The sequence below is a fragment of the Eretmochelys imbricata genome, chromosome 4 (assembly GCF_965152235.1).
Source record: "Eretmochelys imbricata isolate rEreImb1 chromosome 4, rEreImb1.hap1, whole genome shotgun sequence".
In the NCBI taxonomy this organism is placed as follows: domain Eukaryota; kingdom Metazoa; phylum Chordata; order Testudines; family Cheloniidae; genus Eretmochelys; species Eretmochelys imbricata.
The window spans coordinates 64082038-64108389 of record NC_135575.1 but is presented as its reverse complement, the minus strand read 5'-3'; the positions used below and the strand labels follow the sequence as shown (position 1 = coordinate 64108389).

The window sequence follows — 26352 nt, the reverse complement described above, 5'->3', positions numbered from 1 at the left end:
TTCTCTCGGACGGGCCCGCGCGGGCCCGGGACAGGCAGCCACGGGAGGTGGGACCCGTCCGTGCAGGGCCCGGCTCGTGGGGTAGGGGGGCGCCGTCCGGCCCCGGGGCTGGGGTTCAGTGGGTCAGAGCTCGTGTGCGCCCTGCAGCGCAGACCTGCCCGGGGCGGGGGGAATCCGCCGCACGCCGGCGCCTCCTGCAGCGCCCCGGGCCAGCCCGAGCGGAGCTGGCCAGATGCATTCCCTTTAGGGGCGGACAGAGCCTTGCTTCAATCGCGCTGTCTGATCCGTTGTTTAAACCCGCAGGAGAGATTTGAGTTCACTGGAGCCCAGTGCTGAGGGCGTGAAAACACGAAGAACCTGTATAAGAGTCATTTCTCCAGCCTTTTTCCCCACCATGTCTGATGAAGATATTGGCACCACTTTAGCCTATATCAAGAGCCCCAAGGTCTCCAGGAGAACCACTTTTCAGGTAAACTATTTTACCCCACGTTGTCCGATTAAAAAATCGGTCAACTCTAGGCTAGCTAAACTGGCAAACCCTCTTAGTGCAGGTACAGCTTATCCTAGTAAAAACGTGTTCTTGCCAGGATAATCTGTACCCGTTTGGCAAGTGAAATAAAAGCGCTTTTTAATGCAGGTACATGTACAGTGGAGTTTTTGCCAGTTTAGAAATGTCACCAAAATCACACCCCTAAACGACATTGCTATACTGGCTAAAGTTTCTATTGTAGACCTGGCCTTTGTGTTACCAAGGTTAGCGACGAAAACAACTCTGCTGTCAATATACGAGAAAAGCAAAAACTTTCCTATCTTAAAAGTAGAATTGACGTTCTCATTTAGTTTCGGTGTGCTTCTTTAGAAAAATCATACTGAGGTTTTCTTGATCTCCTAAATGTACACAATAATTGTCCTAGTTTAAAGTAAAACATCTAGTTTAAACTAATAAAAGCAAGGAACTTTGGACTACAAATCCTGGGTGGGTAACTTTTGCATGCAGCCAGTTTGTTACAGTAGCTTTGGTGTTGGTCATGAAAAGATTTTAGTATATGCTTAACTTCTAAGTCAATGGGATTTGTTATATGCTTGAAGATAAGCACATGCATAAATCTTTGCATGATCAGGGTTTAAGTTTTGAAGGTTGCAGGTGATGTTTATAGAAGATGTCTCCTGTCTAGTAATAAACTACACAGGAGGTGACTGAGGAAAAGAAAAACTTTGTCTTGAAGATTTTTGTGGTGCTTCTAAGATATCCTGTTAGGTATATTATTAATTAATTAATTATTTAATTCATAGTTCCTCACTTACCCATTGTCAGATCCTTTATTTTTGGTGGTAGATTCTATAGGACCTGAAAAGATCTGTGTGGCCTCTTTGTGAAAGCACATTAACGAAGATTATATGCACTTTACTGGAGGGTCTCTCTGCTTCCAGGTTGCTAGTGGCTGGTAATTTTTGAACAAGAAAACACTCCCTACTATTGACTAGCTTAGGAGGGGAGCTGTCTAATATGCTTGCTTTTGTGGATCCCATTCTTAAATGCTTATCTCTCCCCATTCATTGTATAGGGAGCCTAGATACCTAACTCAGGCTTTGTGGTTTTCAGTGCTCTCCAAGGCACCTAAAAGTAAGGCCTTGTGACAGCAGTGTAACTCCTAAGTCCCTTTGGATCTGGGCTGAAGTGACATACCCAATGTCACACAGCAGGCGCTATCGGAAACAGGCCATGTCTTCTGACTCCCAGTCAAGCAATTTGTTAACTAGGCAAATATTTTCCAAAGAGTGGGCAAGCCCACCGGGGAAGAGGGAGCACAAAGTTCTAAGGGGTTGGGGGTTTTACTCAAAAGATATATAAACTAAGATGCATAGACTTTTATCAGTATGTGGCAAGGATGGAGAGGGGGGTCCAATTGGTGTTGTTTTCCTGAAAGGTGCATCAGCTTTCAAAATTTTGGGAAACACTATACTACACCAGTTTGCTCACCCACTCCCTCTCGCCCCCAAAGATTCATATCTGTTACTGTCCCAAAACACTTTTTGGTAGTGGGAAGAATGAGAGTTGAACTTGAAGTAATGGATCTTAACTTTTATTCAAAAGGAATCTATTAAAATATTTCAGGATGAGCTACAAGAAGCAATTTCTGCTCGTGCAGCAAGACAGCAAACTGCTGAATACTCAGATGACTTTGACAGTGATGAGGATGGTATGTTAAATAGCAGCAGTTTTGTTTGTGTTCTCCCCCTCCCACCCTTCGCTGATAGATCACTAAAGATCCTTTGGAGCCAATATGGTTTAATGTACTAAGATTCCACATTACAGCTATTCCTAAATTATGTACCCTGTCCTGCTCAATAAAGTTAGGACCAGAATTCCTATTGACATCAGTAGGTGCAAGATTGGGCCATTGTTTTTCCTCAGTCCAGGGTCTATATAATTTTAAAGGATTTTTTACTTTTTTTATGCAGCCGAAGCCCTAATGAATCAGTTCCCTCTCTATCTCTTTAAAGGAAGTTTGGCCTTTTAAATGTCATAAATTACATTATATTACATTGTAATTTTAAGACACTTCATCCATGTGATACCTGGTTTTACTCACCATATCTGCCAGATCTTTTATATTACACTGATGTGCAAAGGCCCAGACATTTCTTTAAATACAGACTACACAGCAAGTCCCTTCCTTCCTGAATTTGACACGTTACATGTCTGAATGCATCCGATGAAGTGAGTTGTAGCTCACGAAAGCTTATGCTGAAATAAATTTGTTAGTCTCTAAGGTGCCACAAGTATTCCTTTTCTTTTTGCGAATACAGACTTACACGGCTCCTGCTCTGAAATCTTTGATACTTCTGTGTTCTTTAGTGGGCCTTTTTTTTTTTTTTTTTTTTTTTACCTGAAACAACTCCGAGCAATTGGTAATAACAGGGACAAGGGTTTATAAAACAGCTTTCTTAATCAAAACTATACTTTGGGGCAGGGCCTGCCTTAGGGAAAATGGCACTCTGGGCAAACTTGTATTTTGGTGCTCCTGGCCCCTGTGGGCATGGTGACCTCCCATTGCCCTGGCCCCTGCGAGTGCCCCCCATTGACACGGGCCCCCTGGGTCTCCAGGCTCCCCACCACCCTCTACACCTCTAACCCCTGCACTGTGCCCCATATGCACCCTTAACCCCTGCACTGTGCACCCTTTGCCGCTAACCGTTGCACTCCTTTCCTGTGCCCCTAAGCTCTGCACTCCCCTCCTAGACCCATGTGGAGAAACTGAGCTGGATGCGTGGAGCAGCTGGCATTGATACTTGCTCCCCCAAATGCTGCTCCTCTGTGTACTCCTAGAGGGTTGTGAGGTGGGGAGCGAGGAGCGATGTCAGGGCTCCGTGCATCCAGCTCACTTTCCCCACCTGGGCTGAGTAAGGAGAGGGCAGGAGAACAGCAGCTCCTGATGCTTCCTTCACCGCACAGCCCAGGTGGGGAAAAAGAAAAGGTGTACTTGTGGCACCTTAAAGACTAACCAATTTATTTGAGCATAAGCTTTCGTGAGCTACAGCTCACTTCATCGGATGCATAAAGTGGAAAATATAGTGAGGATGTTTTTATACGCATAGACCATGAAAAAATGGGTGTTTATCACTACAAAAGGTTTTCTCTCCCCCCACCCCATTCTCCTGCTGGTAATAGCTTATCTAAAGTGATCACTCTCCTTACAATGTGTATGATAATCAAGAAGGGCCATTTCCAGCACAAATCCAGGGTTTAACAAGAACGTCTGAGGAACAGTAGTAGGTGACAGGACAGGCCTAACAAAAAAAAAAACAGAACGCCATTAGCCGTCACCTTCAGCCCCCAACTAAAACCCCTCCAACGCATGATCAAGGATCTACAACCTATCCTGAAGGATGACCCATCACTCTCACAAATCTTGGGAGACAGGCCAGTCCTTGCCCACAGACAGCCCCCCAACCTGAAGCAAATACTCACCAGCAACCACATACCACACAACAGAACCACTAACCCAGGAACCTATCCTTGCAGCAAAGCCCGTTGTCAGATGTGCCCACATATCTATTCAGGGGACACCATCACAGGGCCTAATAACATCAGCCACACTATCAGAGGCTCGTTCACCTGCACATCTACCAATGTGATATATGACATCATGTGCCAGCAATGCTCCTCTGCCATGTACATTGGTCAGACTGGACAGTCTCTACGTAAAAGAATAAATGGACACAAATCAGATGTCAAGAATTATAACATTCATAAACCAGTCGGAGAACACTTCAATCTCTCTGGTCACTCGATTTCTGATCTCAAAGTGACTATCCTTCAACAAAAAAACTTTGAAAACAGACTCCAACAAGAGACTGCTGAATTGGAATTAATTTGCAAATTGGATACAATTAACTTAGGCTTGAATAGAGACTGGGAGTGGTTGAGTCATTATAAAAAGTAACCTATTTCCCCTTATTTATTCCCCCCCCCCCCCCCGTTTCCTCAGACGTTCTTGTTAAACCCTGGATTTGTGCTGGAAATGGCCCACCTTGATTATCATACACATTGTAAGGAGTGTGATCACTTTAGATAAGCTATTACCAGCAGGAGAGTGGGGTGGGGGGAGAGAAAACCTTTTGTAGTGATAAACACCCATTTTTTCACAGTCTGTGTGTATAAAAACATCCTCACTGTATTTTCCACTTTATGCATCCGATGAAGTGAGCTGTAGCTCATGAAAGCTTATGCTCAAATAAATTGGTTAGTCTCTAAGGTGCCACAAGTACTCTTTTTTTTCTTTTTGCGAATACAGACTAACACGGCTGTTACTCTGAAACAGGTGGGGAAAGTGACCTGTATGCACGGAGCGCTTGGTATTGCTCCTCGCTCCCCCCATCACAGCCCCTTAGGGGGACGCAGAAGAACATTGAGAGGGAAAGCAGTATCTGTGCATCACGGCTCCCTCTTCCCCCACACCAGCTTCCTATGCCAGGAGGAAGCAGGGAAAAATCAGGGTGCGTCCCCCCACACCGCCACGCCACGCTCTCCTGCCAGCCAGGAGCGGTTTCTGACTTTATGCCAGCAGTGCACAGTTCTGCGCTGCTGTGTGGTGCCCCCCCTGGACCATGGCACGTCTTAGCAGTTGCTGAGGTGGTCCACCCCTAAGACCGGCCCTGCTTCGGGGTGTTGTATAGAACAGGGCAAGGACCGTGTCTTATTTGTGAAGTTTATAATGTAAATTTCTATTGGACACAACCAGTGAGTGTAACAATAGAAGGGCATGAGGTATCACAAAGGTTCCATTAATAAGATCCTAAGGTTGCTCATTTTATAGTATGTGTCCATCTTTATGATTCTGCTTGAAATATGTTGGTTTTTTTTTTTTAACTTAACTCACTTCTTGTAGTCATGGAGAAGTGGGTTTTTAGAAGGAACTTGAATCTGGTGATTGGTAGGAATTAACTAATGAAGACTGGGAGGGCATTCTGTGCATAGGGTTTAGAATTGAAAAAGGCAGGAGAACAGGGAGTGGGAAAAGGAAGCAAAGTAAATTAAGATTAGTGGAATTGGGGGCAACATAATAAGAGTTAAGATCAGAGATGTTGGCCAGAGGAGAGCTGTACAAAGAATTTTCTTATGGTATAAAATATGAGATTGCTGTATTCCTTTTATATATGAAATACAAATCTAATATAGAAGTAGATGAAAATACATTGTTTTGGGGTATTCTAGAAGAACTTCCTGAAAATAATTCAGCTGTTGAAAACACAAATAAGAAATCAGTTGCCTTTGATATTACCCTCTCAGATGATGAGACTACTCAGAAAAAGGCCCTTTTCAAAAGTGAAATGGCTGATGACTTGTCTTCACTGTTAGATGAAGAGAAACATCAACAGATGACAATTTTGAATAGCCAAAACTTGACTGGTGACAGAGAAGATGAAACAGAATGGTCATTCATTGAAAAATCAACTTGTCATGGTAATGAAGGTGACCACTGTAATGAATCACATATGGCTGTACTGCAGAATGAAAGGGAAGAAATTACTCAACATGAATTTGAAAACAAACCAGTACCAAAGCTAAGGGAGCACAGAATCAAGAATATATCATCAGGTAAAAAGAAGGCACTTGAATATTGTTGTTGCTATTTGTATATTCATATTGTAATATTTTAAAATTAATCCAATGTTGGAAATGAAAATGTTAGAATTATTTTTAGACTTCAGTATAGGGTATGGTTTCAATATCTTTAATATCAAAGAGGATCACAGTTTTTAACTAATTTTTAAGTGCTCCTTTTAATATTCTGCAACTGGCTGCCACAAGTAACTAGATAAACAAACAAATTATAGGCAAATTAGAGGATTGCTGAAATCACATGATAGACTATGTCAGAAAGAGGGAATAGAGAGTAGTATATGGTAATCTACGCTCTGGGACTTTACACTGTAGCAGTGTCCACGAGGGACATTACTGTGTGGCAAGCTTGTGCACTGTTTATTCAGACCTTTGTTTGCCATGCAGTAACTTGCCACTTAGCAATGATATTTTATCTTGAGATAAATCCATGGCCCATTTACTATTAATGATGGGAAAACACAAACTGCAATGAGTGGTGCATAATGAACAATAGCAAACACTTTGTAATTCCCCACTTCCGTACACATGGTGGCAGTAAAGCTTCAGGTACTTTAATTTGAAAATCTTACTTTGGACAGACAAAAGTTCAGACGTCCTTTATCAAAAAACAGGTTTCAGAGTAACAGCCGTGTTAGTCTGTATTCGCAAAAAGAAAAGGAGTACTTGTGGCACCTTAGAGACTAACCAATTTATTTGAGCATAAGCTTTCGTGAGCTACAGCTCACTTCATCGGATGCATACTGTGGAAAGTACAGAAGATCTTTTTATACACACAAACCATGAAAAAATGGGTGTTTACCACTACAGAAGGTTTTCTCTCCCCCCACCCCACTCTCCTGCTGGTAACAGCTTATCTAAAGTGATCACTCTCCTTACAATGTGTATGATAATCAAGGTGGGCCATTTCCAGCACAATGGCCCAACTTGATTATCATACACATTGTAAGGAGAGTGATCACTTTAGATAAGCTGTTACCAGCAGGAGAGTGGGGTGGGGGAGAGAAAACCTTCTGTAGTGGTAAACACCCATTTTTTCATGGTTTGTGTGTATAAAAAGATCTTCTGTACTTTCCACAGTATGCAACCGATGAAGTGAGCTGTAGCTCACGAAAGCTTATGCTCAGATAAATTGGTTAGTCTCTAAGGTACCACAAATACTCTTTTTCTTTTTATCAAAAAAGCAAGTACACAGACACCTGCTTCTCTTCTCCAACAGGCAACTAATTTGAAATTATCTCAAGTTTAGAAAATTTGATCTAATCTCTGGTCAGTGACTTCCTTTAATGAAGGATAAGCTTGGCCTCTTTTGATATTCTAATGTCTTATTGAGGACAAATTCACTTTATTTGCAAGTCCTTTCTCCAACTAAGAGCTGAATTAGTGTTTAAGCAATGTGGATGGCCTTGATGAGCCCTGTGCACTGGGATGAATTTCACCCTTGTTTGCACTTTATGAAATGATATTTTAGAAAATGGCACTAAGCACACACATTGTACTGTTACTTCCTAATGCTCATACACCAATACTTCCATGGCTAGCTTTGGAAGTTCATTTTGTATGTGGGTTAGCATGCAGAGGAGCACACCAAGCAACACATTTCACTGTTCCCTCTCTTCTGAATAAATCTAGTCCTTGTGAAAGATGTCAGGCAGGATAGCTGTACTGCCACTGGCTGCCTGGGGACAGCTGTGGATTGGGGAAAATGAGTTTTTGCTTGAAAAGGGGCACTAATTTAGCACTGCTCTGAAGGCTCTGCAACTTGTCTGGGAAAATGCTGAATGTACTGGCTGTTCCTAGGTTCCTCCACCCCATTCCTGACAGCACACTTTATTTCTTTGTGACTGCTGAGCCCTTAACTTTTTACAAAAGGGACAGAGATTTATGCATACAAGGGGGCAAATATCCCAGTAGTCACCTGGTCCCTTCCTCCACCCTTCTCACTGCATTTATTTTTTCCCCACAAATTTGATTTATTCTGCCCTGTGCAGAGGGAAGCACATGGATTTATGTAATGAGTTCAGTGGGCCTATTAAAAAAAAATAGAGTAGGATCACAATGGAAAGTCTTCCCACTGCAGTGCTACATTAGACACATTCTGTTTTTCCTGCCTTTACAGTCTATTAGGTTTGTCTTCCTGGCCTCAGATAAACACCCAAGTGTAATACTCAAAGTGTATATCTAAATATATAGAATATAAATAATTTGATCTTTACTATACAGAGAACAAAGTAAATTGAAAGATGAACTTCTGACCTGTGTCTTTACATTACATTCAGAGCTTCAAAACTTTGGTTAAAATTTCTGAAGATACAATTTTTATCTCTCTCTCTCTCTCTCTCTCTCTCTCTCTCTCTCTCATATACTTGGCTGCATTTGTTCTGGTTTGATTGTTTTCATCTTCATTGTAGTAAGAGCCTCAGGACACTTCATTTTTTTAAATAATATATCATGGTCATTGACCTGCTGTGACTGCTGCTTATTTACAGAAGAAAGGGATTCATCCGAAAATGTTAGTCGCTCCTAAATTGACAAAATAATATTCCAAACTGAATAAAGTATCTTTAGTGGATGATGTTGAAATAATAATATTTATTGTCAGCTGAGAATGTCAGCATTTCTGCACTGGATGATCGTTATAAACCATCACCTCAACCAAGAAATGTGTTAAGAAAGACCAGCCATGTAGAAGACAAAGATGTTGCCAGGGCAGAAGATAAGACTGCTTCTTCTAGTTACAGATTACCTTCATTTTCTGCACCATCCTCCCTAACTAGGCTGAGTGACAAAATAACAACATCCGAGAAAAGGGCACTTGCTGAAAGCCCTAGTCCTGAGGTAAGAGCATTACTGTAGTATTTATTATATATGTGCACAGTTATCTATTTTTTTCCCTTCTATATATGTTTTGCCTATTCTACACTGGAATAACATCATCCAAACACTCTTTTTATTCATCTGTGATTGTGATACCATTTTTCATAACACAAAAAAAGAGGGATTGGAGGGTGAAAGAGGTACATTTAATCAGGTTTTCAAAGAGCATTGCTACTTGGATTGAAAAAGTGGAGCTTCTGTAGGAAATAGTCTCCTACATCTGCAGCTTTGAGCGTTCTGTTGCCTTGCTATATCTCTTTATTGATATACAAGGAAGTAGTTCTCAACTATAGGTCATTAACTCTGGGAGATACGTAGTATCGGCAGAATTTGATCTTTATTTTTTATAATTTCAATGGATGGTATCAGTGTTTATTTTAAAGCATTTTTCCCTATTTTTTATTGATTTAGTTTTTCATAGATGTGCAAAATTATGGGTTTTAAGCATTTTTTTGTATTTAGCTATTTAAATTTTCACTGTTGAAGGAAATTATGGATGGAGTCAGGATGGTGGTGAGTCAAACAGTAATTATTTGACAGTAGACATTAAGGTTCAGAAAGTTAAAGCTTTATAACCATTAAAACATAAATTGTAAACATCATATATCTAAATGTACAAAACAAATAACAAGCAGTATTTTTTTTTACTTATCTGTACATTTTTATTATTATTGACAGAAATATTTTTAGTGAATTTGTGTGCACAGTGAAATTGACATTTATCAGTAAAAATCTAATCCATCCAAGCCTAGAAGTATGTTATAAAAAAGTTCTATTCCTTTGCATACACATTTTCTTCATCAATGTAACATGACAACTAAGTTGTATGTAAAGATTTCTTTATGCTGTGAACAGAGACCTAAAGATGACTGGATTTGTTTTGTTTTCTCAAAAGTGGTGGATGGTGGTGTGTAAAGAAGGTCATGGGGGACTGGATCCTCCCTCCATAAGATAGAAAAATGCTCTAGGCAGTACACCTAGTTAGTATGTCAAAATGCAGAATCTTTCTACAAAGGAAGGGTAGTTGCCTATGTTGAGTCTCAAACTGACTAGCATATATGCTACTTATCAGCAGTATATAATAGTTCAGAAGAGCAGCGGCAGATTGAACCCTACTCCTTGTTGCTGTGTCCTGCCATGGGGAAAGTGCCTAACTGTGTGCCTGCAGGATTCTTATAGCAGAAGGTACAGCTGACAGCATCTTAGCTGTTCTTTGGCCATGTCTGCTGCCCCACATTTGGCACTAAGGGGGTGTGACTAGCAATGCGCCCCAAAGTCCTGAGCTGTATCTCCCCTATGTGGATGCTGCAGGTGCGAACTAAAAGGTTCCTAGTTTGCGTTAACATCACTTCTTTTCACACCCCTATAATCCAAACTGTGGGGCAGTATAGACAAGCCATCTGCTTCATTACTAAGGGCAGGATTTGACCTTAATCTGTGGTGAGTTTACACCGTTTTTAAAATCTGTTTATCTTTACATCTCCTTTAATTTAAACCGTAGCCATATTTTTCTTAAGGAACTCTAAATAAATATTGCATAGAAAACTATGGTTTAGAAGCAAGTTAACTGATTTTGATTTAGTGTGAATTGTTCATGTTGTTGCTTATGCTGTCACTTTCTGCTTTAAGGGTCCATGGCTAACAAGCTCTTCACCACCATTCCCTATTCATTTTCATTCAGCTGATGAAATGTCTGGAGACGCGGATTTGTTAATGTGTGGAGAAGGCTCTCCTTCAAAAGGTAGAAATCAATATACTTCATATAGAACCATTATACTTGAATATGTGCAACCAGTGAAATAATAGAATTGCTTTGTATAAGCAACTTTTAAGGGTCTGATACTAGTGTCCATGATGTCAATGTAGTCTGTTTCCATTGATAGAGGTGGATCCAACCACTAAGTTTACTTTAGAAATCTGAGACTAGCTACAATATGCATCAGCTGTGTATTATTGGTGTCAATTTGTTGCAGAGGAGTAATCAATAAGGTTACATCTATGCTATACACCACTTTTGGTGGCCTATAATATGCATACCCATGTAGCCCCCCTAATATAAATAGTAGTGTAGCCAGTGGGGCATGACGTAGGTGAGTAAATACATACCTAAAGGATGTGGGTGGGTATGTGAAAACAACCTACACTTTTTCTACTTGCCCAAGCCAGGCCTTCCTATCTACACTGCTATTTTTAGCAGCGTAGTGTCTTGCTGCCTTCCGACTTTGGAGCCTTTCCCCTCCATGGAAAGCGTCCCCCAGTGGGGGGAAGGTTCTGGCAGCGGGGAGGCATCAGGGTTTACCAGCTGACTCCCTCTTGCCAGAGCCTTTCACTGACATGTGTAGCTACATACCTCAGTGTGGACACAGCCTACTTTTCCCCAGGGTGTGTAGCTACATGTACGCTTCACACTGCTGAAAGTGCTGGTGTGTAGTATTGACCCAACCTAAGGTAGCTTCTGGAAGTTTACTATAGTTACATTAACAAATTGAAATCATAACTGATGTTGTTTTCAGGTTCTTTGTTAGAAACAGTTCTGAATAGCGTCACAAAGCATGATACATAAGAACCAGATAAACATTCTTTTCAGGGAGACAGGCTAAAGTTTGAGAAATGCAGAAACATCCTTTGCTCATATTCTGTGTACTTAACACTGTCTAAACATCTTTGAGACTTGCTTAAACCACTGCTCCTGAATTTCCCTCTCCATTCCAACCTAGTCACTTTCTTCAATTAATAATCTCCATCTGCCTGCCTCTCCCTTATCTTCCTTCATCCCTTCTAGCCACAGATCAACTGAGTAGACAAACTGTTGGTCACCATTTTATGTATAATGGGAGGATGGTCTTGTGGAAATTACAATGCCTGCGTTCTGTTCCTGGCTGTGTGAACTTGCTCAAGTTACTTATCCTCTCTGTATTCTGTTTAACTATTGCTTAAATGGGGATGATAAATATTACTTTGTTTCTGCATTGTACAAGACACAAACATACGGAGAATCCATGCCCCAAAGAGTTTACGATATTTAAGACTGACACAGATAGATAAGAAGCACAGGCAGACTCATAGAAGAAATTAATAGTGTTTAAATGGGGCCCCGCTGTGCTATGTGCTATAGAATATGTATAAAAAGTAGTAGTCCTTGCCCTGAATAGTTTACAATGTAGACAAGATAGACAAAGGGTGGGAAAAAGTGTGTAACATATAAACAGAGCGATGACTGGAAAGTGTCATGTAATATCTATATTTAATTTGTACTCTTGGGTTGAAGAATACATTTGATGTGGGTTAATGCTTGTGGGCATTATGGATGAAGCAAGTCTTTTGGACAGCTTTGAACACGTAGAGGATAGTGATCCCTGTTGTACTTGATTGGAGAGGTTTTCCATGCATGGAAGGAAGAGATGAGGTAGTGAAGATGAGGACATCTATGGAGCAAAGGAAGAAGGACAAATACGATAGACAAACAATACTGAGATGTAGTCTGGGGTAGATTTGTTCAGGGCATTGAAAGAGAAAATGAGAAAATGTAAACTTGATACTGTAGTCTGTAGATGGGGGAACAAGTGGAATGGTTCTAAGAGGGAGTACTATAGTCTGATCTGGCAAGGAAGATATCACAATTATAATGGTTGTCTTATAGCATTTTTCAACTGGAGATCTCAAAGCACTATGGGAGGATAGTACTATAATCTCTATCTTCCAAACTGAGGCACAGAAATAAAGTGATTTGTCCAAAGTCACACAGTAAATCAGTGGCATAGCTAGCAATAGAACCCAGGTTTCCCAACTTGCAGTCCAGTGCCTTGTCCACTAACTCCATAGGACAATGGCAAGTATCGCAGTTTAATTAATTTTTGTAAAGTCCTCCTAATACCTGTAATTGGAAAGTGATATGCAAATAAAATATGCAAACTTTACTTATCCACAGGAGACAGAAACTTGTTTATATGGTAATGCAGAAATTGTGCACAATTAGAGTTCTCATTAGTACGCTGGACTTTCCAGTGACTTAGCTTTCACACCTTCAAATTAGAACGTGTCCAAATGTCACCCTATAGAAGCCTTATAGGATACAGAGTTCTCCAATTCTTTGTCTTTAGATTACACTCTCCAAATTGTAGGCCCAGCCCACCTTCCATAACTGCAGTGATCTCCTAGCTAATTCCCTGCCACTTCCTCCTTTCAGAATTCCACCAAAAATGTGCACAGGAATGCAACTAGAGTTACTATGGCTCCTCTTGATTTTTGTCTTTATGTTTTACAGGTATAGAATAGAAATCCTATATTTATCACAGTGTAAATTACATTAGGAATACCGGTTTTTAAAGCCTTTTTAAAATGAGTGATAATTACTAACTATTCCAGTTAGGCATACATTTTTGCTACTTAGCAAAATTTTCTTCTTTCAAAGGGGAAAATGTTTGAGAGTCAGAAATAGCATACAAAGTGTTTTCTGCCATTGTTTTGCAAAAACCTCCGTAATACTTTAGTGAACGCCAGAGTAGCTCTTGATGTGATCCAAATGTTTCTTGCTGTTACTTCATATGTTAGAAACTTGTCTGGATATGATCAGGTGACTAATAGTTTACAGTTTTGCTGAGCTGTTTTATCTCAAAACTGCTGCTACTTGCCTTAAAATAAAAAATACATTTATTGCAGCAGTAATATTAACTTGTAATATGATTTTTATGTATACTTTTGTAAGTCATTAAAGTATACAGAAGATAATGTCTTGTATCAAGCTTAATAAGCTTTTTCATACATGAATATTCTAGGTACAGTATAGAAATATCTGAATTAATGAACCACACTTTTTCTTAAAAATTACATCTCTTGATGTCTCATCTCCCGAATTGGTTTTTTGACTTGCTTTAGGGCAGGATCAAACAGAAGATGATGACAGCAGGGATTTGAAACTGGAGAATAATGGCAGAAAATCCCCATCTGTGATAGAACTAATGATGACTACAGTGTATGAGAAAACTAAGAAACTACAGAAATCAACTGATGACAAGCTTGAAGAAAATTTGCAAACATTGGAAGAGAAATTCATTGCTGATGGCATAAAGGAAATGTCACTGAATGATAAATCTGAAGACATGACGGAAGTGAGCACTTCAGAGGACTCGGACAAGGTATCTTTTAAACATATAATTTGTATCATAATTTATAATAACGTCTTGGAAGCTTCAATGAAAAGTTATCATACGAAACTTGTTGGTTCCATCCTGTATACGTACAGATATTATTTTATAATAGAATCAACATTAGAAGCCACCCATTCCTGCCTGGTTTCTGGTATTGATTCTGTTATAAAATAGCATCAATTTTGAGAAGATGAGGGGAACATGCATTCAATGAATATTTAAAAACAAATAAAACGTATCAAACTTTGTGCTTGCTGGCCTTATTTAAATCCATGTCTAGAATTTAAAATAAACTAAGTCAGATCTTTAGGAGGTATAAACTGGCTTAGATCAGTTTAGGTGAATATACCAGTGGAGGATCTAACTTACTATGTTTTAAGTGCTGTTCACACCAGTGATTTGTGTAATGCATATGGTAATTGTTAGCTATAGTACAAGGCACAAAGAGAATATACTTACATTTAGATTGTAAGCTTTTTAGGGCTGGGACTATCTTTTTGTTCTGTCTGAGCCCAGCATGCTGGTATCCTGGTCCATAACTAGGACTGTTCAGCGCTTTGGTAATACAAATAATGAATAATAACTGTATACTATCTATTTTCTCATTCTATATTGAGACTTTTAAAATGTAATCCTGACTAAATAGTGATGTTTCTGGGTAAAGACTTACAATGGAGATTATGGTATACTTTATTTTGGTCTTTATTTATAAGATCATGCTGGACTTCATCTAGGCTATGTTTTGTTGATTATAATAAGCACAAAGAATGGCAGAAAATACTTGTTCACCGTCCTTGCATTCATATTTTGCATTCCTGTATTTTATAAAGCCTCTGATACAGCATTTGCGGCTATATGCTGCAGAACAGGTTTTGTTGTTTGACAGTAAGTGTAATATTTTTATTTTTCCTTTTCCATTTGTTAGAAAGAATTTGAATATAAGGAAACACTTTCAGAAAAAGTGAGACCTTCTTCATCAAGCAGGTAAGTAAACTATACAGATATGTCAGTGTTTACAATCTGGTCCCACCTGATGTGATTTCTGCAGAAAGGTAAGATCCACATGATCGACACACACTGGCCACTCATTCATGCCCATCATCACCCTGTCGCCAACATTTGGCCTTCTGAAAGGGTGCTGGAGGAGGAGAGTGCAGCTTTTTTGCAGAGTGACAACCCTTCACATCTCCACTGGCAGATCAGACCCACCAAGGGCCTTTATCAAAATCTTCATCTGTTTGTGCCATGGGACCCACAAATGACTCTAGCCCACAGTTTTACTCCTGGGGGGAATTCTGCGCCCTGCACATGTGTAGAATTTATGTTCCCCACAGATTTCTTTGCTTCTGTGCAGAAAAATGACTTTCTGATAGGGAAGCCACAAGAGTGGTCACATGACCCTCCCCAGCAGTATGTTTTGGGTGCCCAGGGCAGCCGGCAGAGAGGTAAATCACTGTGGGGCAGGGGGCAGGACTGGGGAAGACCTGGCTGGTGGCTCCTACCCTGCGTTGGGCTCAGCTGCTAGCCCCAGCTAGGCTGGGGAGGACAGGACTTCCTCTTCCCCTACACAGTATCCGGAGCCCCCAGATTTCTCCACCAGCTGCAGGAATCTCTGCAAACTCTTCAACCCCTCTGCTTCCTGCACCCATCACTTCTCAGCTGCAGGGAGAGGGATCCCTGTACAGGGAGCTACTCCTCCATCCTCCCAACCCCCATACATCCAGACCCCCTCATACCCAGTTCCTCTCATCGAGCCTTCTGCACCCCTGCACTCAGAACACCCCTGATGAGCCCCACTCCCCCCGGACCTGAACCACCCCGATGAGCCACCTGTATCCCCATCCCACCGAGCCCCAACCAGCTGCACCTGGATCCCCACCCCACTGAGCCCCACTTCCCCAGCATGTAAACTCCCCACTGAGCCATCCAGACCCCTCCCCTCCCCCCGCTGAGCCCCAACCACTTCACCTGCACACCTGTGCAGACTCCCATTACCATTGCACCCAGAACACCCCGAACAAGCCCCTGTGCATCCAGATTCCCCCCCACCCCCGATCCCCCACTGAGCCACCCACACCCAGATTGCCCCACACACAACCCTCTCAACCCACACCTGGATCCCCCCACACTAAACCCCTCCACACTTGGATCCTGTCTTGCTGAGCCTGCCTGCCCGCACCTGGTGCACCTGGCATAGAGGAACAGAGCCCTGGGGTGTTTCTGGGGCAGGTCTGGCCCTTGCGCTCTGTCAGGGTTGGGTGCAGCCTCTCCACTGAGTCCACGACAGTTTGTACCTGTCTCAACATGTTCTTGTTAGGTTAAAGCATATAGGGCTTTTAATACTTTTGAACTGAAATTATTGTGTTTGTGGAGTTCACATTCTCTATTGGGTCGACTAGCAGAATTTTTGTAGGCCCTGCAGGTTCTTTTAGTAGTGATAAAATCCATGTAAAAACAGAAATGGACAATTCAGGCTGTCTCCTCCTCTTTCTCTTTCCCTCTATCCCCTTCCCCCCCCCCCCCCCAAAAAAAAAAAAAAGATATAAGCTTGTGAAAACGGGATTATAAGCAATATCTGGATGTAACTGCAATGAGAAGGCACTCTACCTGGCATCCACTATAAGAAACTCAAAGCTTATTTTGATATGTTTATGAATTGATGCTTCACAGGTCTCTGTCTTCTACATACTTGAAGAAAGCTGGGAAAACCATCCCTCCATCTACAACTACATCTTCTCAATACTTGGGAACATTAAAGGTCTTAGACAATAAACACTTGCAAAAATATAGTGCTGAGCTTGACAAAGCAGATAGTTTACGAGCAGCTGTTTATCAGGTAAATTTTGGCATATCCAAAGCCTGCATGAAAAGATCCTGCCAATAAGAATAAAAGCCTGTTAATTATACTCAATATCTGTATGCACCTTTCTTAAATTGAGACTTTTTTTTATTTTTAAAAAATTATGCTTCACTACAAAGCATATGAGCCAAGAAGGGTAGATTCAGATGAGAAAGAAACATACTTATCTATATTTTACTATTGTGGCAAAATGTTTTCAAACACAATAGATTATCTCCGTTATTGTATTTGTTGTTTTTTATTTTTAATGTGTATCCTATAGTTTCTTTTCTCTGTATTTTCTGTTCCAAAGCTACCTTTCATGGGAAAGGTAAAAAGAACTTGATGTCAGATCTTAAATTTTTCCCTAAAGCAGCATAATCTATCTGAATTCTGCCCTCTGTAGTAAAAATTAGCATAAATCTCAACTGTGGTCATATCTGTTTATTGATCATAAATTGTTTCCGCATAAGGAAAATCATATTCACTTAACAGTTTAATGGTTCTAAATATCATGCTGTCTTCAAGTATGTGTGCATTGACTCATAGCCACTTTCTAAAGTCAAATAGTCTTCATTAAGATATTTTAGCTTCTAAGTACAACATACTAAACACATGAACAAATGTACAAAATTTGACCCTGATCCTGAAAACACTCACACACTTATAAAACTTTGTGGGTGTGTATTGCCTTTGAAGTCAATGGGTTGAGGACTTTTCACTGTAGATATTTCTGAATTAAACATATAATAGGTTAGAGGTTTTTTACTAAATTTTGTGGTCCTATAGATCCTAAATGGATAAAATGTATTCTGTACTTTTAAAACAAAAATTATCCAGGGGAAACTTAAAATAGTGGTTGTAAATATTTTGTATTAAAAGGTTTAATAGCTGCAGCTCATTCTTGTACATGTGTACATGGGGATGCTTTCTTCGCTCCCCAACAACTATTTTTCTGAGGCCCTATTGAAGATTTTGAGAAGTAGTATTATGTCATTTGTATCGCTCTGCTCTCCCTTCCCTCAACCCCCCGGGATTGTAACACTGGAGGTAAATCCACCATGATGCTCCTTCTTCTTTCCTGCCCTTCCATGCTCACATTCTCTTTTTTATTTCCATACTGAAATCTTTTTGTTAAAATAAAGTTATTAATTTCTTAGGTTTTAGTCTTAAAAGTTGAAACTTTTGATCAGAATGTTTTTTGTGCTGCAGATCTTCAGAATGTGGTTTAAATGACACCTCACTCATCCAGATGGGCTTATTGCTATAGAAGTAGTTTGCATACATAAAATGATGGTGGTGGTGGTGGTGGTTATATATGAAAACAGAAATACTGTCAGTATTGCCTGTGGTCATTACATCAGATGTTGCTTTATCAATAATACTAAGTTACTTTGGTACAAGATCTAGTTATTGCTTAAAACTCTTCAGCTACAGCTTTTTCCTTAATCTTTTAGGATTGGTTGGAAAAGAAAAGAGTCTTTCTACTAGAACTGCAAAGAATTAAAAGGAACAAAGCAGAACATTTAAAGAACGCAAATGAAAAGGTTTGTTTAAAATATTTGATTAAATGGGAGCTAGCCAACTGCCACTCTATAGAGTAATGTCATTACAATATTTGTTGTGGTGTATTTAAAAAAGGAAAGAAACACAGAAATGAAATAGTGAAAACTGTTGTTATCCCCTTCATTGGGGCTACTTTGCAACCACTCTGCCATCAACAAGCATCTCTAAATCCATCATAGAGAGCCACAAGAAGATTACTCCAGTTTATGTGGAATGGAGCTGATGTAATAGCTGTTATATGTCCTAATCCTTGTGGCTGCCACAGGGAATATGGCTAGGGAAAAGAGTGTAGCTGGTGCTTCCCTGCACCCTTAGTATCCTTGGATGCCATATAAATTAAAGCTACCTTTGCAGCTCCCTTCTTGTTTCACTTTGTGTATCTTGATTACAGCCAGCAGTCTGGGTCCATCTTTGTATTTTTATTATGATGATTATGGGATAGTCTGTATTTCAGCAATGAAATTTAAAGAAGTCATGTATCTGAAGATTTTCATGCTCTTGTCTTGGCTCTTCTATATTCAGCGGTATATAATCATAGAATCATAGAATATCAGGGTTGGAAGGGACCTCGGGAGGTCATCTAGTCCAACCCCCTGCTCAAAGGAGGACCAATCCCCAACTAAATCATCCAGCCAGGGCTTTGTCAAGCCTGACCTTGAAAACCTCTAAGGAAGGAGATTCCACCACCTCCCTAGGTAACCCATTCCAGTGTTTCACCACCCTCCTTGTGAAAAAGTTTTTCCTAACATCCAGCCTAACCCCCCCTGCAACTTGAGACTATTACTCCTTGTTCTGTCATCTGGTACCACTGAGAACAGTCTAGATCCATCCTCTTTGGAACCTCCCTTCAGGTAGTTGAAAGCAACTATCAAATCCCCCCTCATTCTTTTCTTCTGCAATTCCAGTTCCTCAGTCTCTCCTCATAAGTAATCTACATTTAAAGCAACATGTACGCAATTATATTATATTCATCTTTCTTCATAAATTCTCTTAATTTTTCCTATTTAAGAACTAATGTTTTTTATACACAGTCTTCAGAAATGAGTCATAGTAGTTTCTATATCTCCCAATCTTGTAGAAAACAGCCTCATACTGTAGGTCAAAAAAGTTGGTCATGCTCAAGCAGTAGTTCAAATCACAGCTGAACCATTGATTTTAGAATGTTTTCTACAAGTCAATTTTCTTTCATTTTTTTCTTTGGCTAATGCTACATTTGAGTGTTTAGAAAATGCAGTGTTTTCTGAAGTATAAACTTTTCTTATGTAGAAAGAAGCTACTAAGAAAGAAGAAGCAATTGCATCTTTTGAAGCCTGGAAGGCAATGAAAGAAAGAGAAGCAAAAAAGAAACTAGCTGAAAAAAAGAAGCTTGAGGAGTTGAAGAAACGGAGAGCAGCAGAACAGAATGAAGAGAAAAAAGAAGCAGCTCAAAAGGCAGTGAGAAATCTATACCTGACAGACACTTAACTCAAGAGAGTCCTTAGTAAAAATGTAGTTGTTAACAACAAAAGAGGGACCCAAACCATACCCCTAGAGCTGGATACCCCGATCTTTGGGAGAATTCATGTCTAGATTGTTATCTTTGTAGCAGGGGCTAATCTCCCAACCTATGCACATCCACACATTTTTTCTATTGACATTTAGGGTTTTTTTAATGTGAAATACTTTGTTCCATATACGTAAAGTAGTTACTCAACAGAATAACGTGTTGGCAGCAGAGAGGCTTTTCTAATGAGCTGGGAGTAGTAAATTCTTGCTCCTTGTAGCAGTATCCTTTGCTAAGCTACAACCCTGTGAATGCACAATCCAAAGGGGGATGGGTAGGAAAGAAAAAATATCTATAATGTAATGGAAGGTTTGGAACAAAGATGTTATGCAACTTTGCTAATGGACTTGAGGTCTTCTTTAGGCATTTGAAAAATGGAAAGAAAAGAAAGCAGAGTATTTAAGAGAGCAAAGTAGAAAGGAAAAACAAGCTGAAAGAATCAAGAAGAAGAAAGAAGAGGAAGTTATTGCAGAAAAGAAACGAGACAGCATGTCTGCCGTTGATAAATGGTACTGCTACAGAGGATTTAGTTACATAACTGTGTACGGGCCAGCACCTTTGTCGTATCATTTTGCAGGGAATATTTGGCCTGAGGGCCTGAACCTGCAGGGGGCTGGGGATCCTCAATTCTCACGGAAATCAGTGGGAGGGAAGGGTGCTTAGCACCTCACAGGGTCAGGCCTGTTGTTCCCAAATGTGAGTGTGGTAGCTTTATTTTCGTTCCCATTTGTCCACCTTATAAAACTTGCCATACAGCTTCTAGTCAATCTGCTGAATTGAAAGTCTCTTCTCAAGAAAGGCCAATGATTTGAAAATGCTGCAAATCAAAAGTGAGGTACATTGGGTAGCATGGAACCTTGTACTACCAATCCCATGCTTAATTAGTAACCCAGGATTAAAAAAGCAAGCACTACAACTACATGTTATCAAATTTGTCAGTAGACATAAATGTCAGTTCCTGGCAGTGTCCATGATGTTTGGTTAACCAATCACATTTGCAGCATTTTTTTAATTCAGTGAATAGTATGTTATATTTCTCTCCATATTTAGGAATGAAAAAAAGGAAGAATTTGTAAAACAAAAGAAGACAGAAAAAATCCAAGAGAAAAGACGGCAAGAAATAGAACAATTTGAGAGGGGAGAAAAAGATAAAAGGGCTATGGAGGAATATGAAAGATGGCTGGTAAACATATTTGTTCACACTTTACTACATTTATCCTTGTGTTTTTTAACAAATAATGCGTGTGAATAACTTTTGAATTATAATTTTCAATGCTTTTCATCATGTTATGAAAATGGCCAGGTGATGGCAGTAGTATATACCTTTTCATACAGTTCCTCTGAGGGTTATTTTAGCAAATCACTTAATAGTGCAGTGTATACAGCATCTGGCATACATGCAATATATTCTCCCTATCTGTATGCCTTTGAGTTCTTTGCATTTTACAGTCAGTGAAAGTACAGTCTTCTCTTCTCCCATTCAATGTCAGGAAGAGCCACCTCTGAAGGGCCAACTCAGCACAGCACAGAACCAGCAAAGGCTAGAAGCAGCACCAGCTGCAAAAGTGAGTGCATTTAGATTCAAGGAAACAGTTTTAAATATGGCGAGTTGTATAAATCAATATAAATAAGAACGATTACATTGAGGATTGAGATTACCTCCATTTGATAGGAAGGGGTGACCTCTGGTATGCTATTGTGGGAAGAAGTCATTAGGAGCCTTTCCAGTCCCACAAAAACCAATAAGTCAAGATTTCTTTACCACCGCTCAGGGGAACCCTAGGAGACAGACAGCTAATGCACAGGAACATATACTGTGCTCTCAAAGGGTATGATTTTAGGAGAATGTCTAGCTTCTTCTGCCCCATCCCTACCAGCACTTGTCGTGATGCTGTTGGCAGCACGCTGAGGCATCAATCCTGTAAACAGATAGTCCCACTAAAGCGAAGCACCTACTTACGTGCTTAAAGCTGGGTATGTGCAAAAGTGTTTGCAGGATCAGGGCCTAACTGGCATGCTTGTTGCTGCTCTTCTGAACAGGAGCAGATTGTACCCCACATCACATCTCCTCTGTCCATTTTCTAAAATCTAGGCCTTGGCTGTGGCTCAAGTCTCTGTATTTTGGAGGTCACATCAGCCAATGTTTCTGTTCATCCTTGCTCTGCTGGCCAGAGCAGTATTTAGGCTTATATAAAAACAATGAGAATGTAAAACTCACTTTTTATAAATTTAGGGAAAGAACACTTGTGTGACTCAAGTTGTCAATTTATTATCTAGGTAACTAGGAGGATTTTTGTATGTACCCAGATTATTGGTGTCAGTAGTTCTAAGAAGATAAATAAGTGTTCTATTAAAAGACAAGTAACTTAATGAAAATCTGTTAACTCTTCCCCTAGCAATCAGTAGGGAAAACTAGTTTTGAGAATTAATTAAATCTTTCAGCTCATGAAGCAAATGGCAGCATTTATGGATAGCAAAAATAGGATTTAAAAATCCTCCCTAAATACTTCTAAAACATAAAAATACAATAGAACAGGGAATTCTGTTGTTACTGAAGTGTCATACTGTGGCATAGAGTTCACTGATTATCTCAAGGAATGCTTATCTCAAGGGAAGGGCATGGACAGGACTTTTTCCATCTTGAAATTTAAAACCCTAGAAATGGAGACAGAGTTTTTGTTGTTAAGACTTCCAAAACTCTTAACATGAAAAAGATAACTTTGTTTCCCCTACAGTTAGGGGAAATTCCACTTTTGTGATATTATTTACCTCTTAGCTACTCAATTTAATAGCAATATTGGTTCAATTTCCATTTTGTGATACCATGGAGTCATATAAATACCTAAAATAGATGAACAGATGCATGTAGGCACATTATAATGTTTGCCAGCATATATACTGACACCACACCTGGTTCTAGCTGGTGAGTAGTGAGATTTCAAGTAAGCACTCTTTCAAAACTACAGATCTTGGAGATTTGTATAGTATAGCAAGTTTATGTACCCTCTAAGAAGCTTGGCCCTTATTCTGAGGCTTAGCACTGCTCAACACCCAGTTTTTAACAGTATTCATCTCATGATGCACCTTGTACATTTGTACACGCTAGGAGTTGTGGTTAGTTGAATTAGATGGGTTTTACAGATTTGTTATTTTTCTATGTTGGAAATAACTCGGATGATTTTACAGATATATGTTGTTAAGGCTTATTTTGAAAAATTTTATATATTGGAAATCTAGCTCAGTAGTGGTGTAGTAGTGCTCAGCAGTGTTGAAACATGGGCTTTGCTACTGTTCCTTTTATCTTTCTCCCTAATGCTTCATTAACTGCGTAAAACAAAATCGTTATGTTGCAGCCACACTGCCATGGGGTATGGTCTTATCAGATGTTGTAAATGAAGAAAAGTTGCACTGACTCATTAGGTCTGTTGAAGCAAGTGTGCAAAAACAGCAGTGTGAACGTTGAGCCTCAGGTTCTCAAGTCCAGTCAGACCTCCGTTCCTGAGCTTGGGTGACTAGGGCAAGTCTCCTCTGGACACACAGTATCCCTGCTGCTATTTTTAGCATGCTAACTTGAGCCCTGCTAGCACGCACGTCTGTCTGCCAGGCTGGGAGGTTCACTCGCAGCTGCAGTGTAAACATACCCCAACACAGGGTCTCTGAAACAAACATTATTTAATGTATGACAGACTGCTGCTGCTATTTTGTTTCTTACTGTATCTCTCTTTCATAATTCTGATTATGCTTCCCTCAACACCTGTGTGCACACAACCTTCCTTCTTCTTTATTATTTGGGGAGGAGGAAGGTTTTTGGTAAATTTATTTCTCATGGGGTTGTGAGTAGTGGTGAGGACTATTTGTACAAAAGGCTGTGATGAAGGGGTGGGAGAGATAATAGCAGAAGCGCTCTGTTGGCAGGACTTGCTTATCAAATGTTAAAAACCAGCAAAACCAAAACAAGAACACTCAAACGATTTAAAAAAAAAAAAAACCCTTCATTAATGCAAATTAAGGTTAGGAACTGAAATCTCAAGAAATCAAGAAATTCTTAATTAAGCTGCCCAGACCAGCTTTAATGCTCATCTTGGAGTATATGCTGTGAAATTAGGTTTTTCCTTAAACAAGCATACTATGCAGCATGTAGTCAGTAATACAGTGTTACATATAGCAAGGTTCAATTCCTTAGTAAGATATTATTTGTTAAGTACGGGCTACCAGTGATACGATAAATGCTATTTTTTTTAATCATTACATATCAAATACCAGTCCTAAAATTTATTTCTGTACTCAATACAGATTCCAGAGTGACTGTAATTAAGTTAATTCTGAAATACATCCGCAGTATGTGTGAATTTATTCCAAACAGTGTGCACTAATCATATATTTATTCCTTTTTAGAGTATGTATCCGTCCTAAACTCATATGCAGCTCAGTATTTCAACAATATAAAATTTTGCCTTGACAGTACAAACTCTTTCCTCCGCAAACCACTACAGTGTTCCCTTAGAAAATCCTAAAGAAGTAACTTGCAGCTTGACTGAAGGTCAAAAAGCTCAGGCTTTGTCAGTCAAATGAAGGTTTGTGTTGGAGTGTGGAGAAGAGAGCAATGGCAGCTTGTAGAGGCAAAAGTTAAGTCAACTAGTCTGGAACCTCAAAGCTTATATTATCATTTGGGCCCAAGATATTCCTCGCATCTCTCCATTGATTTCGGTGGAACAGTTAGATGTGAATTTGACCAAACCAGACTGCCTATCCCTAATTCAAGAAGCATTTTAGAAGGAGTCAGAGTTTGGGAATTCACTGACTGCCCACTTTGAAATTTCTGTTGAAAACCAAGGTTCTCTACAGAATGAATTATAAATATTTTACAAAGGAACAAACTAAAAATTTCACGTAACGTGAAAATATTTTTGCAAACTTTCTGCTCAATATCATTGTTCTAATTTCCCAATGGTATGTCTAAAACTATAAAAAAGTCATTAGAACCTTATGACACTGTTAGCATGACATTAAAACGACAGAGATTTGTTATAGCTAAACTGTTAAAAACCTGTTTTATTACAGCGTAGTGCCGGAGTAATTTAGAAAGCACTGAAAGGTATAGACATCAAATGCCATCCTTTTTTATTGAAAACAATATTTAATATTGGAGTTCAAGATTCCTATATTTGAGGCATTAGGATGTGAATAGGCAATTGAAGATAAATACAGAAATTAGCTTGCTATGCCTTGTATGTCATGCTCCGTGTTTGGGTAGTACACAGCATAGCTCAGCTCCAAGCATCCACCCGAACCTTGGAGAAATATAAGTCTGTAGCATGGATGTTGCACTGCTCATGCTGTGTAGCTGTATTTCTATAAGGGATGCTAGGATGAGCTTCCAAGCACAACTCACCATTGCACATTAACATTACCTCTATATCTTCTCTATAATACGATGCCAGGCTTGTCACTCAGACTTTGTGTCACTATGAAGTGTAGATGGTCTGAGTCAGGGTGAAGAGAGCACTTTTTGTTTAAAATATCTCGAGGTTCAATCATCGCTGGGATTTGTCGTCAGTTTCGATCAAGTTCTCAGCCATTTTCATCTTTTTTTGCATTTTATGAATTGCACCAATGAAACATCATGGACTTTCAACTAATATCTTTTGTAAAATAGTAATTATTTAATTTTCCTTTGACACAGTACTTCTCTGACACAACCTCCTCTAATTTCAGGAAACGAAAGAGAGGAGAGACCAGATTGAGAAAAAACAAAAGAAGCTCCAGGTTATCCTTGAGGATGAAACCCCTCCTCCATGGAGCCCGCCTGGCAAAGCTGTTTCGTCAAGGAACTACTGAGATGTCCATTACCCTTTGTGAGGAAAGTTCATGTCCAAAGTTCTGACACTGGCTAATCATCAATATTTCACAACAACTGACTTTAAAGTGAATTGATACTGGCTCTTGCATCCTTTCTTTTTTAGGGTGATTATTTTTAGACTCCTCAGTTGGAACAACTGGGTGTATGTGCTAAATAGCTCAATTGTTCTTTTCCATTACATTTCACCAAAAGATTAACTTGTGTGATTTTTTTTTTTTTTTGCAATTAATTTCTTGGTTAAACTTTGTGTCATTTGGCCCCTTTTGGTGAAAATTCATGTTCGGGACACGCAGGGCCGGACTCTAACACACCCTTCCTCATACGAATAGCGCTTTAGCCCACAAATGATGCCATTGAAGTCAGTGGGCCTGCCTGTGGATTCAGCCTGAGTAA

The 26352-nt window shown here is 39.8% G+C and overlaps 1 protein-coding gene across 1 annotated transcript; it reads left to right on the top strand.

Moving 5' to 3' along the window:
- Nucleotides 1–379: 379 nt before the first annotated feature.
- On the top strand, nt 380–25937 carry MAP9 (microtubule associated protein 9). Its single transcript, XM_077814469.1, has 14 exons — nt 380–469; nt 2117–2201; nt 5720–6103; nt 8730–8965; nt 10634–10745; nt 13880–14139; nt 15077–15135; nt 16822–16987; nt 18448–18537; nt 19823–19990; nt 20463–20608; nt 21150–21281; nt 21583–21664; nt 25815–25937. The coding sequence occupies exons 1-14, from the start codon at nt 395–397 to the stop codon at nt 25935–25937; spliced, it is 2118 nt and encodes a 705-aa protein (XP_077670595.1). The 5' UTR covers nt 380–394.
- The last annotated feature ends 415 nt before the right edge of the window (nt 25938–26352 follow it).